This window comes from Episyrphus balteatus, chromosome 1, assembly GCF_945859705.1.
Source record: "Episyrphus balteatus chromosome 1, idEpiBalt1.1, whole genome shotgun sequence".
Classification (NCBI taxonomy): Eukaryota; Metazoa; Arthropoda; class Insecta; order Diptera; family Syrphidae; genus Episyrphus; species Episyrphus balteatus.
In genome coordinates, this window is record NC_079134.1 from 124,511,454 (window position 1) to 124,532,052 (window position 20,599).

At 26.8% G+C, this 20,599-nt stretch overlaps 1 protein-coding gene across 3 annotated transcripts in view; it reads left to right on the forward strand.

Moving 5' to 3' along the window:
- Positions 1-20,599, forward strand: part of LOC129906615 (terminal nucleotidyltransferase 5C) — a 169,269-nt gene that overhangs the window by 92,861 nt on the left and 55,809 nt on the right. Inside the window, exon 2 of one of the 3 annotated variants that reach the window (XM_055982430.1) lies at positions 6,087-6,191. The exons of the other annotated variants lie outside the window; for them this stretch is intronic. Coding sequence (XP_055838405.1) covers positions 6,153-6,191 — 39 coding nt within the window. The 5' untranslated portion in view covers positions 6,087-6,152. The remainder of the gene's footprint in view (positions 1-6,086; positions 6,192-20,599) is intronic. 3 annotated transcript variants of the gene reach the window in all.

The window sequence follows — 20,599 nt, forward strand, 5'->3', positions numbered from 1 at the left end:
CAAATTTGGTAAATGTATACAAAATAAAACTTGAAATTCGTTCTTCAAATGTGAAAAACAACTCTTTAAATGAAATGGAGCTGAATAAAAAGTATGCAGTTTAATATTTTTTATAAAGATGCGTTTTTAGAAAAAGAATTTTAAAATCGTTAGAGCCGTTTTTTTTAAGTAATTTTTTGTAAATAATTTTTGAAAAAAAAAAAAATATTTTAATATTTGGTAGGTATGCCATTTAAAAAAAATCAATGTCCCTTTTCGAAAATTTGAATTTTCAAAAAAAAAATTTCAAATTTTTTTTAAAAAAACAAAAACTATTTTTTTCAAATTTTTAATTTTGATTTATATTTAGGAAATGCTTTTGCATAGAAAAATTCGTTATAATTGAACTCGTAGTTTGGAAGACAAATTAAAATTTAAAAAACATTTCTATATGAGGTACCGTTAATAAGGATTTTTGAAAAAAACTTTTTAGTAAAAGGTAAATTTAAAAAAATAATGCTTGATTTTTTTTAATAAAAATCGTAAGAGTCGTTTTTGAGAAAATTAAAAACTTTCCAAATTGGTATGCATATGACAGGTAGGTAGGTATAGGGGAAGGTGGCGGACAGTGAGACACCTTTTTTTCAAATTTGTATATCTTAGAATGTTTTCAAGATAGCTTAACAAAACTTTGAAGACAGTTTAAGACACATTTTATCTTAATGTTGCAAAAAATCTTGTAGTTAAAGAATGAATGAGAGCATCACATTGGACTAAAATGTAGAAAAAGTCAAAACGTCTCACTGTTTGCAAGGGTTGCGATCAGTGAGACATTCTTAGATGAAAAATAAATTTACGAAAATGTAAAATAATTAGGTAATTGACAAGTACATAATTAATTAATTTATGTTACTTTAACCCATTTTTTCAAATAAAAATAACAAAAAGCCCAAAAAAAATGAAAGAAAAAACACTTCGAAATTATATTGAAGTCATGCTAAAATAATAAATTTTTTTTAAATTTATATGTCTCACTGTTTGCTTTTTAAAAAATCTATGTCTCACTGTTTGCTTTTACAAAATTTCTCACTGTTTACTTTTTGTCATTTTTCGGAAAAATATAAAATTAGAAAAAACGAGAAGGAATTCTAATTACATGATATTTTTTTATGAAAGAACATATAAATATAATACATATGTAAAAAAAGTTCTGTCCACTAACCAGATTTTTTTGTGTTATACACTCCTTTTATAACACTCCAAAAACTACTTTCACCTGATTTTGGTTGATATTTTACGGTGTAGGAAAATGGACAGCTTTAATTTAGTCGGGACAAAATTAAAAGACGCAGACGGGGAAATAAACGTTTTGACCCAAACTAGCGTTACTGTGCTTATTTTCAGAAAAGAGAAAAATGGATTGTCTCACTGTTTGCACTGTCTCACTGTTCGCACCTTTCCCCTACTGTTATTTTTGGTCCAAAAAATAAATTCCAAAAACCCCTCTGTAGAGGATCCAAAAAACTGCTACATACCAAGTTTGAAGTAGATCGGCCCATCCATTTAGGCTGTAGCATGTAGCTCTTAATACAGACCGTTAGACATATTCGGAGATATCGATTTTAAGTACATAAATACGTTAGTTTAGGTTAGGTTAAGGCTGACAGTTGATTTTGTTACCGTCACACTTAGATCAATGTAGATCCCTTGTGATATCCTGAAGTATTGTAACTATAATGCTATCATTTGTTTTATAAAATTTAAGCAAAAAAATGGTTTTGTTCAAAAAAAATTTAATTTTAATTTAAAAAAAAAAAAACAATACGGCAACATCGGCAATTTTTAATCTTTAGACTTTAAAGTATTTTTAATTACCTACGTTTGAAAAAAAACATCGTCAAAATCAGAGCTTGCTTTAGTTACTCTACTAAATACGTAACCTTTGAATCTTATGTCGAATTTTTTTCTCGAAAAAATGTTTCTTTGAAACGACACACTTTCTGGTCAAACAAATAACAGACCTTAATAAAGCAAGGCCTTACGTATGTTTTGGCAGATTAACATACATTTTCCAGTTCTTTAAAAGTAGTTTAAGAAAAAATCTTAAACAAAGATTTGTGGGCACTTTTAATCTCCTGCGGAGGGTGCAATTCTGCATCCATACACCATACCAGATATTCAAATCCATTAATTAATTTTTCTGACACTAATTCTATACTGTTCTAGTAAACAAAACTGTATTCCATATGTTGGGAGTTGAATTTAAAAAAAAACATCATTTTCTCAATTGCAAAGTTATTTGTGTCGCATTTGTGATTTTAAGACCTTAAAATCATAAGTTGGGGAATTAACTTTAAGAACAAAAAATAATCATAAAAAAATTGCTTAAATTTATTTAGTCAATATTGTTTTAACAGTTTAACTGTTTAACAGTTTGCTGAATCGAAACTTAGATAATTTGTGTTGAACATAAACTCTTAAATGCTTAAGCCTCGATTCAACAAACAGCTCTAAGATTTTGTATAGAAACAAAATGTTACGTATACGCCATAGATACCCAGTTTTACATACCAGTCTAGCCAAAAAAAGGATTATCTTAAAACAATGTCCAACCGAGTGGTGTTTCAAAAAATAAAAAACAAATTTTTAATTTATTTATTTATTTGGTGGTATTTATATTTTGACTGGGCAGATAAAAAAAAAACCATTAAAAAAATAATGATAAAGATTTATTTTGAGAATAAAGGTTCATAATTACCTATTGCAAATATAAATTTTTAGTAATATAGTTGTTGTTAAAAACTACCTAAAATATTTGAAATCATTATTTCTTCAACAATTAAATAAATTTAATAAAAAAATATACCAATTTTACAAAATACCTATTCAAACAAAAAAAAAAAAAAAAAAAAAAAAAAAAAAACATTAAATACCAAATAAACATAACCAGCCCAATATTGTTTGAAAGTAAAACTCAATGAACCAAACAACTTTGCCATTCTCTCCATATGCCATAATACTCGCGTACCTATAACCAGGTCGATGTATACCGCTTAAGGTGGCCGGGTGTGTGTCTATAGTATCTCTCTATGAAAAAGAAAAAACACCAGCAACAGCAACAGCAACTGAATGCCATTCAAAGCTTCTGTTTTCTGTGTTTCTCAAAAAAAAAAAAAAAAAAACCTACATATAATGCTTATGTACTAACACTAGTACTTATACAAAGTACTCATTTCAAATAATAACAAAAAAAAAGTTTCTCCAAAAGCTGCACGACTTTTAACAGTGGGACGAAAACGATAACGACGCATTCAAGAATCTTCTTACACCGTAAAAAAAAAAAACCTAAACTAAATGAGCTTTTGAAAGTTGAATAAGCAGCTATAGCTAGCCTGGGGTAAAATACATACGCTGACGTAATAGATAAAGCTCTACAAAAGAGTGAAGGGGAATAAAATCAAAACCTCGTTCTCGGTGTAGGTATCCCCAAAAAAACCCTTTAACTTTATTATTTAACAAATATCACGAAATTCACCGCATCCATTGCAAAGAAGTTGCATTCACTTGTCAACTGTTCTATACACTTCTACAGTGGTACCAAAACTATCCTCACCAAAACTAAAAAAACAAAAACAACATTTGAAGAAATAAAAAAAACCGCTCTAATAAACACCAAGAGAGAGTGTTTTCAATGATGAAGGGGAGGTAGGTTAGGGGAGAACTATATGGAATGGGGGAGACTTGATGGTGGCATTCTAACAAGTATGCAGAGGCTTTCCCCTTCGACTCTAAAAACAACAACAAAAAAAAAAAAAAGCTTTCGTTTATGCGACTTTTATAGACTTGCTATGGTGGTCACTAAATGCCAACGCCAAACCCAATCCATACAGAAGTCGTTCAGTAGACCAAAGTTGGGGAAATATCCACTAGTAGCGCGTCAACCTACAACAAGATATTTTTGTATCTTTAAAAAAAAAAAAAAAAATATCATAAACGTCCGTCGTGTCGCCTGTCGCCTCACCACCATACCCGGTGTGCCTCCCCCTTTACACGACAACGACTATAGCGCTAACGACGAGTAAACCGTAACAAGTTTTTTACTCTGGCGTCGATTTTGTTCCACAGTCAGTTTTTTTCAGTTCAAAAGTCTATATCAATGTATGAGTGTGCACAATGTGCCCCCCTTAGCGGGCTTAATTCAAAATCTCTATATACAATCCCCAAAACACATACAAACATAGAAAAACACAGTCGGGGAACAAAATATTCGTTTTCACTCTTCACTCAATTAGTGGAATAATGAAACTGGCAAGCAACCAGTCGTTCAGTGAGTGTGACCGCGTACGAAAGTGAAGTTGATGAGGAGCAATCTGCAGATAATAAAACTCACAAGTTGATCGTTCGTGTTGTACAACAAAAAAAAAATATTAATAAATTTTCCTTTTTTTTTTTGAATTTCCACAAAAAAAGAAAAAAAAAACTGAGAAAAACACTAATATTTTAGACCAAGTTTGTCCTGAAAAAAAAAAAAAAAACAATTGACAAATTTCATTTTTCATTCAAAGAAAAACCAAAAAAGATACATTAGCAGGCTTCGTCCGTCGATTTATATAGAATAGACTTTTCTCGAAACATTCGGAAAAAGTTTTTTTTTTGCTTTTTTTTTTTGTTATTTTTTTCTTGTGTGTGTCCACTCAAAAAAAACCAATCGCAGCAGAGTGAAATTGACTTAACCAATTCACAGTACACTCTACTCAACACTTGTGCCTATCTTCGTTTTGTTTTTGTATCTCAAGTGACGTGACACGGGGTCAAACTTGAAGCTATTTTTGTATAAAAAAAAATATAAAAAAAGAAATTCAATTGGACAATACACGTTTGTGTATATTTTTTTTTTTTTGTAGTTGTTTTTCTTCTTCTTCGACATTTTTGCCTGTCTTGCACCATATCTGCATTCATATATGTATTATATATATCTCTTACTCAGTGTTGAGAGCTATTTTAAGAAAGCCGACTAAATTGAAACCCATTTTGACTATTTCATCGTATAATTACGTTATACACCTTACCTATGACAAATGTGCGCACCATTACCTGACAGCTGGCTGTAATTAGAAAAAAATTGTACGTGGTATTAAGAACTTTTGAAAAAATACAAAAAAAAAAAATATCTGCACCGTTCCCTGAACGACGACAACAACCACCATCAACCATTATTACCACCCTATAACAAAATTAAAACAAAACAAATTAAAATAAAAAAAAAAAAATAAAAAAGAACTCATACAAGTGACACATTAAGCAAAATCAATTCTTGTCCAATTCAAGTGCCAAGCTTCTTTACAAGGAAAGGCGGCGGCGACTTATTATAATACACTACCTTACAACCTTACAACAAGCGCTACAACGACGACAACACAAGAGGACATTTTTATATAGATACCACAAGAACACACTCATACCGCACGTATCTCTAATAAATGCGCATCTGTGCATAAAAAGTATATTTTTGAAATACACAACAAAATTTTATTGCGTGTATTTTTTGTCTTGTGTATATAATCGCGTAAAATCAAACATATTGTGATTTAAATTTAACAGATAAAAAAGTGCATTTTTAAGAAAATCTATAACAAATGAATAAAAAATTCAAAGTGTATTAAATTAATTTAGTTGAAGTGTAAATTCGAAGACAATTTTTATTATAAAAATTTTGTGTATTGAAAAGCATATTGTTGAATAGAGAAGTGAAAACTTACAACAATAAAAAAAAATCCCTCTAAATAAACAAAAAAACGTTAGAAAGAGGGTTAGTAATACTTCTTTGAGAAAAACAAATTATCATTGAGCGCAAAAAAAAATTACTACAGCAACAAAAAAAAAGTTCATCTTCGTGAGGTTTTTTTTTATTTTTTGAGATACATCATAATTGAGAGAGTTTTTTTCAGTTATTGTTGGTATTGTTGGACACATCACGACAAGGCGCAGTAAATAAATAAATTTAAATTTAAAAGCAGAGAAAAGCGCTAGCAAACATACAAAAAATAAATTTAAAAAAAAAAAAATTAGCAACAAAAAGAAAATAAAAAGATTTTCTTTTTTTTTAGTTTGCTTTTAAAACAAATATTTTTTGTCTCCCTTTTGTGAAACGTGATAAATAAAACAGCGTTCTTATGAAATCGGAAAATTGGATCACATCCTACAATGAAAAGGTAAGTTATTTGTTGTTAATTTGAATAATTATAATTTTACAGATTTTTTTTTTTAATTTTTCAAAGAAAAAACAAAAAAAAAACTTGAAAGATATTGAAGGAAAATGTTTTGGGTGTGTTTGAATTTGGATGGGTTAGGTTAGGTAGGGTGTTTTTTTCGTGAAACATATGGATGATTTGAAATGCATTTTTTGAAATGAAACTTATTTATGGTTCTTGTTATTTTAGGTTGTAATATTAGTTACTTATTTGGGGGATAATGTTTTTCTCTTTTTTTTTTAATTAAAAAAAGAAAAACATGTTTTTTTTTATAATTTTGATCTAAATCGCTTGGGGATTCACAATATTTTTTTCATGCACCATGTGGGTAGGTATGTACAATATAGAAATTCTTAGAAATGAAATGAGTTTTCTGAATTAGAGATTGAAAATAATATCCATGTGTGTATCTTAAGCTGACATGAAATCCTTGCACAAGTACATATATGTAGGTAGGTACATTTCTACCTACTTTATGATGAACAATTACAGTAAGACCTTCATTAACTTGCGTTGGTGGTTAACAAGTTGAAATTCTGTACTTAAATGTTTTTATTTTTATAGAAATAAGAAGGTATTTGAAAATCCTAAGCTTAAGGGCTCAATTAAATCTATAATCTTTTTTTTTTTGTTGCGAATTATATTTTTGAAGATATCTTTCTACATATAGGTGATTTAAAACATTTTAATTTATATTTTTATTTATTTGACATATAAACCTGTAGGTATATGTATTTGCTTGAAATATTTATGTACATAAGTATAAAAATATAGGTATACCTAAAGAACATTCTTAAAATTATGTTTTAATAATATTGCAAATGTAAGAAGTAGAATGTAGCGTGTAAAACTAATCTGATTTTAATCAAACTGTCTGCAAATATTACTACTGAGGTCTGAAGATGGACCTTAGCAACTTATCAATTGCAGCGATTTGTTTCAAACTTAGTATCACCAAAAACCCTTAACTGGTTTTAGCTGATACTCTTGAAAAGAAATTGATTTTTTTAGTACCAAAATTAACGGTACATACCATATGACCGAAATGGCAAAGGCTTTTCACTATTTTTACTAAAAAAAATTAGTTTGCTGTCGTCGAGAACATCCTAATTAACGGTACCTTTCATATAAACGAATTCAAAGAATTTTTGTGTACAAAATTGTTCTTCTTCTTCTCCATTATCGACGATAGTCATGATTTCGGATGGGGTCACAACTCTCCCACTTTACTGCTTCACACTACGGCTCCGCATGTGGGGTTCGCCGGGTTGACCTCAGGAAACGTCGGCAGGCTTCTCGAAAAAAAGAATTTAAAAAAGAAATAATTTTTTGACCCAAAAAAAAATTTCAATATATTTTTTTTATCAATTTATTAAATATTGACCAATTTAATTTTTTGAAAGTTTGTTTTTCTGTTTGGATACCTAAATGTTTGCCATTTTATACCATACCATTGTTTTTTTTTTTTTGTAAAAAAAAAAAATTATATAAAAAACTGTTATATACCTACAAGAAATTAAAATGGCAAAACTTGTTTGGAGGTCTTAACCATTTAAAAAGTTTTTATTAAAAAAAAATGTTTACAAATAAAGATATATTATTTTTACCAACTTTTACTATGAGAACAAGTACGCAACGTATACCTACAAGTTTAAAAAAAAATACTTAAGGTTTAGAAAAACGAAAGTTTTTAAATAAGAATGGTATTTTTGAACTTTCGTGAATACTGTAGTCCGATTAATCAAGAAAAGGTTTTTTAGTTGTTTTAAATAAATTATGTTTTTTTAATAACTTTTTTAATATTATTTTATTAAAACCTACAAATAAGGGCAGTATGACTCCTGATCTTTGGACATTCACCAACACCAAATTTATACCCAACTATTCAAAAATGCACTAAAAAAATTCGTCTAAAAATTTAGACTTGGAATCGAAACAGTTTAAAGTAATTCCAACTTATGTTTAAGATTAAACCAGTACCTACAAAATGCCTGTAAGTAACTTATTGCTTTTACTAACTATGCTAACTATATTCAAAATAGGTATTTGAACTAACATCATATTTTGATTTTGGTGTTATAAGAAAAGTAATTTTGTAAATCAATCACCCATTTAAGAGAAATAACCTTTTTACATATTTCAATTTGCTGCATGGGATAAAATTTTGTTGGTATCGGTAAAAAAATTTTTGTTCTTGCACTATTTTATATTATTCAAGCATTAAAGTACCTACCTTATTTCAACTAAAATTTTGTAAATGAATCCATAGAATCATCAATTTTATATGCAATAAAATGTATCGGCGAAATTGATAAAACTGTGCTGCAACAATAACCTCCAGTATTATTTAACGACAAGTACAATGTAATACTTTCAATAATCTTAAATTAATATTTGTGATTTAATTTATAACAAATATAGGTATAAATTAAATCATACTTAATACTCTTTTCAAAACAATTCTGTTGAAAAACCACATCAATTTGCATGCAATTTTTATTTTAAATTACACAAAACAAAAACGTGATAAATTTAAGCATGACATACTAAGATAGACAGAGAGGGAGTACGTATATAAATGATAATGAGTATATGACAAAAAGTCATCAATTAAAAGTTATTTTAATTATTATATATAGGTACCTCTACCCATACAAACTTTCAACTAGATACTATAAAGATCCACTTATTCTTTCTAAAAACTTTGTTGCGCTCAAACAACCACCAGATACAATTTAAAAAGATTCAGAATCAGAATATATAAAGTCCCATCTTGTTGTAGGTGGAACCCAGGGATCACATTTTACTACTAATCAAAATGAATTTACTGCAATTCTATTCATTTACAATGTATGTTTTTTTTTATATTTTTCAATTCGCACTCAAGATTCCTGGAACTCAGTCTTATTGGAAAAAAATTTGCATAAAATTGAAAATTGATTGATTGATTGTTAATTGATATCAGAAAAAAAAAAAACACTTATTCAACATTATTTAATGTCAAAAATTCTGATTTTTGTAGAAAACTCTTAATTATAAACATTTTTGTCAAATAGTATCAAATCGTTTTCTAAATGTTTTTTTATATAAAATATTAATGTCAAAGTTTTTGAACAAGAAAATCGTTAAAAAGATAAAGTATTTCAAAGAAACCTTGAGTGAAGTTTTTAGTACTTTTAGAAATTTTCGAAAAAACGAAACGGGGAAGGGGGGAATTTTTTTTTTAGTTAAATCATAGGAGTAATACAGAAGTTGTTTTTCCAATACTCTATGTTTTTTGGGTTCTGAATCCGAATTTCAGTCTCTTTACACTTTTTATAGATAAGCCTTCACAACGAAAGCAGAAAAAAAAATCAAAAACTTTTTTCAAAAAGTTCAAATTTTGTTTTAAATTTTTTGTACAGATATTTTTATATAGATATCAACAACTTTAACAATATAAAGCAAAAGTCAGAAAATATAGCATAATTTGTACCCTACTGTGTAATCTAACTAATTGAATAGTACATATTTTTACATGCCAAGCAACTTGAACTATGAAAACAAGTGTGAGCGGAATATTCCTGCAATTTATTAATATTTAATTTACATACAACATTGTGCTTTCAAAAAGAGCGGTTCCTGATTTCAAACTGTCATAATGTGATTCTCAAAAAAAAAAAAATTGTTTTACCATGTGCTGAATATAGAAATAAAAACAAATGTGTCATCAGTTATAAAATATACATATTTCGTAGCCAAAACACACAAACAACTTTGGCCAAAATCTTAGCAGACGTAAAAATATGAATAAATCAAGAATAGTTTTAGTGGTGACTAATTATGTCTACATTTACATTATTTAAAATAAATTTTTTTATTGAATAGTTTTAAAATGAAACAAAGTTTATACTGTATAATAATAATAACAAACTATATTTTTTTATTTACTAACTAAGCAATCGCAGTTATGACAAATGAATCAGTTGTATATTTAATTTATAGTATAGTATGTATTTCTATATTTAAAACTATAAGAAAAGTTATTAGTTTTTTTTTTAATTGAGAGTACCTACTTATTTAAAATCAAATCTCACACTTTCCATTTGCGACTTGTTGAGACAGAAATTGCTTTTCAAAAACAATATTTTTATTTCATCTATTCACGATTATGACAAATGAACATCAAAATATGTATAATTTTCTATAATAATTAAGTTGTAATTTATTACGTTTTTTTTTTTTTTTAATTTTAATTATTATCGAAGAATCACGAATTAACTTCCATAATAATTTAAAAATGAATAATTTTATTATTATGGCAAACCAATGAGTAGTATATTAGTTTTTTTTTTTTTTTAATGTAATTGATTCATTGCTGTCATTTGGATAATGAATCTTTTGTTTTAAAATAGAGTTTAAGTTTGCGTGTTCGAATTTAAGAAAAAAAAAGTATATATTGAATTGAATGGACTGGAAGTTATTTTTACACTAGTTTTGATTGAACGTTCAAATAAACAATTTAAACACAAAAAAAAAAGTAAACATGCAATGCAATGTGTGTAATTTATGGTCGGTTGTCGCTTGATATTAAATTAAAAGGCATTTAAAATTTTTAGTTTTCTATCAATAAATTTACGAGTTTCGCTTTAAAATAAAAATTTTCATGGTGTATTATTAGTTTTATTTAATCGAATTACAATGTTTATAATATGAAAATAATATGAATTTAATGAAAATTAATTGCGTTTATAGTTTTATTTTACTTTGATCGATGAGACAATTTTTTACATATTTTTTGAGCATTCACTTTCTTTTCTTATTACCTATATCTATTATTTTCTTTAATACCTTGTTTATTATATCGAATAGTCTAATAGAGAATGAGCAAAAATTAAATGAAAAATAGTATTATGAGTAGATACAAAATGCAATGATTTTATTTATTTCAACATAAATTAGTGGACAAAATTAAGGCATACAAAAAAATCCAAATTTGGTCAGGTTTCTCAAGTGACTGTATAACCCTTAAAAATGGTCGTACTAGAGTTTAAAAAATGGATTTTAAAGCTCAAACTTTCTATTTATGAGATATAACGATGAAAAAACTTTCAAGCAAGTTCCGTTCAATCTTAATGAATACCGAAACAAAATTCGAAGTTTTTCGAGTTATTTTTTTAGGTATTAACATTGAGAAAATTTTGTCCAACTTAACCACCAAATGTATCAGATAACTTGTACAGTCACTTAGAAACTGAGATATCGAACTTTTATTGAGAAAGTATCATTTTGTCCTTAACCATCAATATCGCAGCAATCACTGACTGTACAAAAATTTAAGCAGCGTTTTAAAATCTTGAATAAATTTCTCAAAAAAATCAGATATGGAATTTGGTATGCCATTAAAAATAAAATAATAATTGGCACATAAAAACAAAGTTTCAATAAAATTCATCAAAACATTGATTTTTTGAACAGAGTTGGACTTTTTTTTTGAAAATTTTCTTATTTTTCCCATTGAGGCTACAACAAGGTTTTTGTACAAAATTTTTCGTTGAAATCGGTTCAGTCGTTTATGAAAAAAGACAAAAATCAAAACACTACTATGGCAAGTACCGTTAATAACGGTCGAAAAATAGTTGTTTTCATTTTTAAAAGTACGACTTTAAGTGTTGCATAACATTTAGTCAAAATCGTTAGAGCTTTTTTTGAGAAAAATAACCTTCTCCATTTTGGTCACATGACAAATACCGCTATTTTTGATCCAAAAAACAAAAAAAATCTTAACTACGAAGTTTTAAGTAAATCGCTCTAGTAGTTTAGGTTTAGGCTGCAGCTTGAGATAGACAAAAATCAAAACACTACTATGGCAAGTACCGTTAATAACGGTCGAAAAATAGTTGTTTTCATTTTTAAAAGTACGACTTTAAGTGTTGCATAACATTTAGTCAAAATCGTTAGAGCTTTTTTTGAGAAAAATAACCTTCTCCATTTTGGTCACATGACAAATACCGCTATTTTTGATCCAAAAAACAAAAAAAATCTTAACTACGAAGTTTTAAGTAAATCGCTCTAGTAGTTTAGGTTTAGGCTGCAGCAGAATTTTTTTCAAGATACCCTTTTTTTTCAAATACCCTTTTCTATCTTGATCATATACCGTAAATTTTGGTACTTAAACTAAATTTTCAAGTTCCGCTTGACAAAGTATTCCATATAATTTCTTTCATAAATTTTTTTTTTAATCATTTTTTTTTATTGTTGCTATTGAAAAGTAAATATTAATCGAAACTAACAATTAAAGCTTTTTATTGAAAAATGCAAATGAAATTAGTTTTAGTTTTTAAGAATATTTTTAAAAAATTTCAAGGTTATTTAATTTTTTTCTTAATTCCAAAAAGATCTCTACAAATTGTCTCGTCCTTTAAACAAAGTATGTTATTTAATTTTTTGTATAACAGATTTTTTTTTTTGAAAAAAATTTATAATTTAAAATTTTCAAATAATTTCCAAAAATTGCTAGTTTAATATTTTTCAAAGATTTAGGATGGTAGAAACTGTTTAAAAAAAATTTCAAAAAGATTAGATGCACACTTTGCAATTTCATTTGTTTTATTAAGATGCATTTTTAGAAAAAAAAATTCAAAATCGTTAGAGCCATTTTAAAAAAAAACTAATTTTTTATAAATGATTTTTTGGAAAAAAGTTTTAAAATAAAATTGGTATGTCATTTTGTATTTTAATTTTTTCAAAAATCCAAAAATTCGTTTTTTCAAAATTTTATTTTTGGCTTATATTAAAATTATATAAATGCTTTCTTACAAAAAGTTTCGTTAAAATCGAATAAGTAGTTTCGGAGCAAATCGAATTTAAAAACGGTTCTATGGCAGGTATTGTTAACCCTTTCGAACCCAAGCTATGAAAATCAACATTAAAAAATGTTTTTTCTGTATTATCGGGTCAAAAATATCACAACTAAGAAATATGAATAGCAAAAATTTATTTTCCAAAATAATAAATAGCAAAACTAATGTGTTTTTCTCATGTTACATGTAAATAACATGCACTGCCTATGACCACCAAAAAAAGTCGGAGAACTGAGAAAATAACTTTTTATGAAACTATAATGTATGCTTCTTCTTCTAAGCAAAAAAACAAAACACTTTCAGCATTAACATTTTTTATATCTTTTTTTCAAAATTATGACCATATATAAAAAAAAATTTTTTTTGTAAAAAATAAAAAAAATGTGAATTTCAGTACCTTTCTCGATAAAAAAAATTAAAGGTATGATATTTGACTAACTTTTTGTAATAATCCAATAACTAGGCATTATTATCTTTCAACTAAGCCATCGTAACCTAAAAAATTGTTTAATTTAATATTTTTTACGAATTTTTAAAAAAATGTTACATGAGAGTAACGCTGGGTCCGAAAGGGTTAATAATGATTTTCAAAAAAAAAATGTTTTCGTTAAAAGATAGACCTTGTTTTAAAACTTACATTTGAATTTTTTAACAAAATCGTTGGAGCCATTTTCGAACAAATTCAACTTTTCTAAAATCGATATACATATGACAGGTACCGTTATTTTTGGTCCAAACAAATTAATTCCAAAAACCCCTCTGGAGAGTCGCCAGTATGGTGGTAGAAACAAAAGAACTGATCAATCGTCAACACTTAGTTAAATTTCGCATAGATTGGTTAACTTTATTAAAAAAAAAAATGCATTTGATAATTAAGTATTAAATAAAACAAAAATAAAAAAATTAACAACAAAGTTTAAACATCGCTGCCTGCTTGTAGTTTTATATTTTTGAAAAAAAAAGAATAAATATTGAATTTTTTGTATTTGATAAGGTGTTTCTTTAATTAATTAATTAATTTAAAAAAATATTGAAAAAATCTTGTTAACAGCTGAATAAATTGTTGTTTGTAAATATTATATAACCATCTTTTTACACCTGAAACTTATTAACCTTAAAACAATAGAAGTAAAAAAACAACAAAAATATATTCACAAGTTCAATTGTAATTCTTGTTGTATTGGATTAGTAACGCATTGCCAAGTTGAACAGAACACTAATTTAATTTAATATTCTTAAAGTTCAGTGCTATTCAAATTATACTCACACACATATTCAATATAAACATTCTGTTCAGTTGTTTTGTTTAAAAAAATTAATCAATGAGGCCAAGCCCAAAATTACCTCTTTAATCTTTTATCTGTTTTATATGCATTTAATTATGGGTTTTTTCCTAAGGCATTTTGTTAATAATGTGTAAGAACCTATTACCCTTGTTAACTGCCATGAAAGCACAACTTATAATCGTGAGAGAATACCAAAATCAATATATTGATTTTTTTTTTAGTCTCGTTGAACTTAGTATGTACAAAAGTACTTGTACACTGTACAGTGCCAATTCGAGGATACTAATGCATATATAGGGTACATATGAGTCGTAGAAGTGATTCTATAACCCCTAATCGCAATGTTTTTTGTTTTTGTTTTATTTTTACAAATGGTCGATATTTTGTTGTTTTTGTTTTTTTTTTTTTCATTTAAGACTTTGTATAATATAAGTTGTATGTTTTTACAACCATCGATATGTTGTACTTTCCTGTATATATGCATTTTATATGGAGTGTTAAAAAATACAAAAATAACTGCCTTGTTTGGGGGTTTTATGTTACACTATACTCGAATGAGGCTTTATTTTGTTGTATAAACTCATGAGAATAACCATGTGATTTGATATAAGTCAAGTCATCTTGTTTTGTGAAAAAAAATGAAAACATTCTTTTTTCTGGATGATCAAGGCAACCTTCAACATTAAGTCCTAAAAATGTTGAAAATGAAATGATGTTCAAATATCAAAGGGCCTCTGGTTAGGTATTTTAGATTGGAGCTTTTGGTATGAAGGAACATAATCCAAAAGGTTTTTCTTTTTCTTTTTTTGTTTTTTTTTTTTTTTGTTTTTTTTTTTTTTTATTTGAAATGAGAATCCAAATTGAATTGGAATGTTAACTCAATGAAATGGAGTGGGTTTTCGATTGAGTTATCATGAAAATGCTATTCATTTGATATACGTATATACAAATAAATAATATTGTTGTGACGAAATCCTTGGGGTTAAAAAGAATTTCTTAATTTGATTGATATAGAAATTAGGTTTGGGTTCATTTCACGACAAAAAAAAAAATGTAATTAGAGAGGAATCGAAAACAAATTAATAGCTTATGAAAGAGTGATTGAGAGATATTAATTCCTAGTCTAAATGAATAAATATTTTATTTCGCAGCAATATATTTCCTAATTTTTTTTTTTTGCTTGATTGCAGAGTAGCAATAAAGAGCGTTATGTTTTAACCTGTTTGTATAAATTTTAGTATGTTTGTTCCATCATAACTTCTGAGGAACTTATCATAAAATGATAAATAGGATACCGATAGAAGCGTCTTACTTGTCCGTTGATTATAGAATATGCCCTGTGGGCTGTGGAAGTATAAGTTATAGAATAAGAGGAATAAGAATTTTGATTCTTATTTTATAACTTCAAAATAACCTGAATAAACAAACTATAATCCGGATAGTTAATGATTTTAAATTCTAGAATTTAGAATGTGTTATATTAGTAAATGCTACACAGTTTATAACTAGAGTACATGTAAGACGCTTCCAAGGGTACCCTATTTATCAAAATATGATTATTCGTTCGGAAGTTATGAGGGAACATATGTACAACTTCATACTGGCATTTATAAAAACAGGTTAAAACATAACTTAAAAATAAAAAGAGATAAGGTTAGTTATAGAACTTGCATAGAAATTCAAATATTGCTCTTAATCCTTAAAGAGAGTGCATTTGAGTTAAGAGTTCAACTTTGGATTAGAATAAAGCTAGGATTAAACGACCAATGAAAAAGGACATTATTAGTATTAATTTTCTGGCGTAAAAAGACGTCAAAATCTTTCTCAAAGGTGTTAAGTCGTGATCGTGTGGTTATCCACATTAAATCCTATGATAAAATTTTGACCAATAAATAACTGTTTTTAGTGTTTTTTTTTTAACATTTGAGTAGGGTTATCGAGTACAGAAAAGGGTCTTACTTAAAATCTGATAAAAATAAGTTTTTTTTTTAATTTTTTTTTATCATATGAGTAACATTGCCGAGTAATTGGTCATATTTTAGAGCTGGGACCGACATTTATTAAATTGAAGAGAGTGCCAGCTAAAGTAACATGTTTATTTAAGTCTTTTTATAAAATCATACTTTTTGGTCAGAAAAGGTTTTTTGTATTTTATTTTTTTTTTTATTTGAATAGGGTAACCACATTTGTGGGCCTACATGTCTTAAATTATTTTATAAATGTATGTCTTTGTTCAGCCATTTTTTTTTTGGCATTTTAAACATTTCGTTATGTGACTATTTTAAATAGGATTGTCCTATAGAAGCTCTCATTTTAAAAGTGGCAACCCTGCTATTTTTTTTTAATTTCAAAAATAAGTTAGATATGAATTGTATCAAAAAAAGCAAAAAAAACTATTTTTTTTACATTCGGAATTTAATACAAAAAAAAAGACGCAAAAAAAAAGACGCAAACTTGAAATAATTCAAGGTGATGCGCCATCCGTCTAAAAGCTATTCAATTTTTCATTGTTATTTTTTTTTCTTTCTTTGACAAATTCCAACGCATTCCAAAAAATAATAATATGCATTCCCACCTAATTTATCAATTTGGTTCCCCATGAAGCTTCATCACATTGACCGTGTGCAAAAATAAATTATTTTTTTTTTTTGACGGAAATGTATCTTAAACAAATAAAAAAAAAACCTCTACATATTTGAAAATTCATTGTCACTAATATATGTATTATATTATTTCGCTCATTGTTCACATTGTGTTCAATGGAAGTGGAGACAAATTTATTTGAAACCAAATTAAACTGCTTTAATCCAAAAGATATTAATTTTTTTTTTCATTGGATACAATATAAAATAATTATTATTATCTCCATAATTTTGAGTTTTTCGGCCAAGAACATTCATGAAAAAAACGTAACTCATCACATCATAGATCACACACTACCACATTCCATTTTGTAATAATATAAAATTAAAATCTGACTTTCATGCCTTTTCAAAAAAAGATCACAATGATCCATTCTCTGAGTTGAATGTAAATTTGACCACATTTTGTGATAAATGAGTGACATACAAGATGACTGAGGTCAGTGGGCTATCTATTTATTCAAACTCGTCTGAACAATAGAAATGGCATAATCTTTTGTTGTTGTTGTCAGTTTTTTTCTGATGTTCAGTACTTAAGTGTACCAGCCAATATGATCATTAAATGCCAAATAGAGAAAAACAACAATAACAAAGTTTTATTCCATATAATCAACTTAAGATATACAATCATCATCTCCATGCATTTTTCATACAAATACATATAAAAAAAAAAAACAATTCTGAAATGAATCTTTGCCAATCTTAAGCGCATAAAATAAATACTTTGACATAGATAACTATATTTTTTACAATGTACATGCTGTCATTTGAAAGAAGATAGGGCAGACGAAGGCTTTTTAATATAATAAACACAAGAATGTGACTCAACTATTTACTCTTCAAATGTAGCAGGTTGTTTGCAAAAATAGAAGAAAATTTAGTCATATTATACAAATCTGTTAAATTCATTGGTAAATGAAGCAGTTTTAAAGTTGAAAAAGGGTTGAAAGTCGTAAAATTCTGACATATTAAGTCGAAGGGACTAGAATTTTCTGCAAATGCAGCATAAATTTTCGTTTCAAATAATTCTAGTTACATTCCATCGTCACGTACAGACAAATCTTACTTATTAATGTTCATATTATCTGACTCTTTCGATTGAAGTAATTCCAAGAGGATCATTATTGTCTAAAAAATTTTAATCCTTACTTGCTTTACTAAGAGATTATATAAAAAGCAAAGAAATATGTCACGTACAGACAAACAACTTCTGCGAAGATATTATTTTAAAGTCAAAAAGTAAATATTTCACCAATAACCAGATATTTAACTCCTTTTAACTCCTATAGAATTTTTTAAAACCTTCAAACTGTGTTTAAACAATAAAATAAAAAAATATAGCAGCAGTCAAAACATTTGAAATATTTCATATTAGGCATATCTCCAATAAATCCGATAACAAAAAGATATATCTCATCTTCTCCTAAACCGTAATTTTATTTTATTTCATCATCAATTGCAATCAGTTTACATCAGACATAATTTTGACAGCTATATAATTAGAGTCAATCACGCAAGCATTTTCATTAGGTACTCTTCTTTATAAGCTTTTGAACATAATCAACTTTGGGATAATACACTATCTAAATTGACATTGAAAATAACTTCATTGAAACAGTATCTATTATTATTATTTTTTTTTTTTTTTAAGTTTTTGTTTAGAAATATATCTTTTGACCAAAGTAACTGACAGATAAAATAGCTTATATTGTCTTCATAAGTACGGTCATGGTCACGAATAACAGAATAAGGTCAATCTGACTTGGGATCCATGAGAGGTCATGGTTTTTGAAAAAAAAAAAAAAAAAAAAAAAACAATATACTCCATAATGAAAATAATGAACTATAGCCATATGATAGTAATCACAGAAATCCTTTTTATTTAGTTTGTAGAACAAGGTTACTATAAGCTGGAAATAGATTTTTATTTTAGAAAAAAAAAAATGATATAGCATCGTTAAAATTTAGAATTTTTAATTATTATTATTTTTTTTTTCTCTCTGGAGACTTGTAGACTCTCTATAGAAATAATATACGCATCCTTCGAATTAAAAAAAAAAACTGTATGGTGTTGATTAATATTTCTCTAAATATTTGTTGTCAACAAATAAATCTGAATTATGTTTGCAATTGCAAGGTCTAGAAATCCAATTCATATCTTTGAAATCAATTCAATTTATCATAAATACTTTTTTTTTTTTTTCTTGATGAGCACAATGAAACAAGGTAAATCACTTTTCTGTCGTTTTTTTTTTTTTTGTATTCTCCGGAGGCATACACAACGCACATCTTTCATTAAAAAAGATAAATTACTTTGATGAAATGAATCATATAGCAGAGACATTTATAAAAATTGTATTTTTTTTTTTATAAATAATCTGATTCATTTAAGGTATAGAACAGGAAAAATACTGTAATGGGAATCGGGTCAAAATACTGATATAATAAGAAAAAATCAAAATTCAAGAGAAGTCGTTCATAAAAAAAATTATATCATAAAGTATTTATATAAATTATACAAATAATAAAACAAAATTATCTTTTAAACATTTAAAAATGGTATACTAAGATTTATTATAATTATTTTTCAATAAAAATAATTTGAACATTATTTTTAATGTAAACATTTTTTTTTTTGTATTTCCCGTTATTTTTATCTAAAAGAAAAATTCTTGTTTTATTTTTAGTTTTAGAAATTCCTCCTTAAACCGAATGTTTTGTGTTTTTTGACACATGTTTTGGTTAAAATTAAAATAAAAACATTTTTAAACGTTGAAATTCGAGTTACTAAAGATTTATGCTATTGTCTGTTGTCCTGTCCTCTGTTTTATTTTATTTATTATTTATTTTTCAGCATCATTTTGTGATAATCAACCAGCCCAAAATTAGACTATGCTCCATTAATTTTGAAAAAATAATTATGAAAAACTATTATTGTGAAAATTGGGTTTAGTATAATATTTAGGTGCTTAACTATGTGACCTACAAATACAAAAAAATACCTAAAAAAAATTTTTATTTTCGAAAAATATAACACTTTTTAACACTCAAAATATACGCGAGCGGAGACCTATCACGTTTTGTAAAGCTAGTCGCACTGATTACAAAACGGTATTTAAAAAGTCCCTAACACCCACAAAATCTGGAGTTAAGGGCAAAAAACGATTTTTTGGACCTTCATCCATTTAAAAAATTCTAGCTGCGTCAAATTTTAACCAATTTTTTTATAGTTTCTAATAGAAGATCATTATACCTTTTCAAAAATGTATAAAACATGTGATTCAATTAAACCACCTAGAATTTATAAACTGTCAAAGTTAAAAAATTCCATTTTTTTTTTTGTGTCATTTTCCCAACTTTGACACCAATTAAAAGTATATGTTTTCAAAACAACATGCTGTTTTGAAAATATATTCTTAAATAATATTTATTTTCAAATAAAACGATGTATTTTTTTATGAAAATGAGTTCAAAATTAGCTTAGAAAAAAAAATTTTACGATTTCAACCCAGGCACAGAAATTCGAACGTTTGGGCACCGAACGAAAATGTTATTTTTGCACGTAGTACGATAACTTGGGCGCCAGGATTTGATAACGG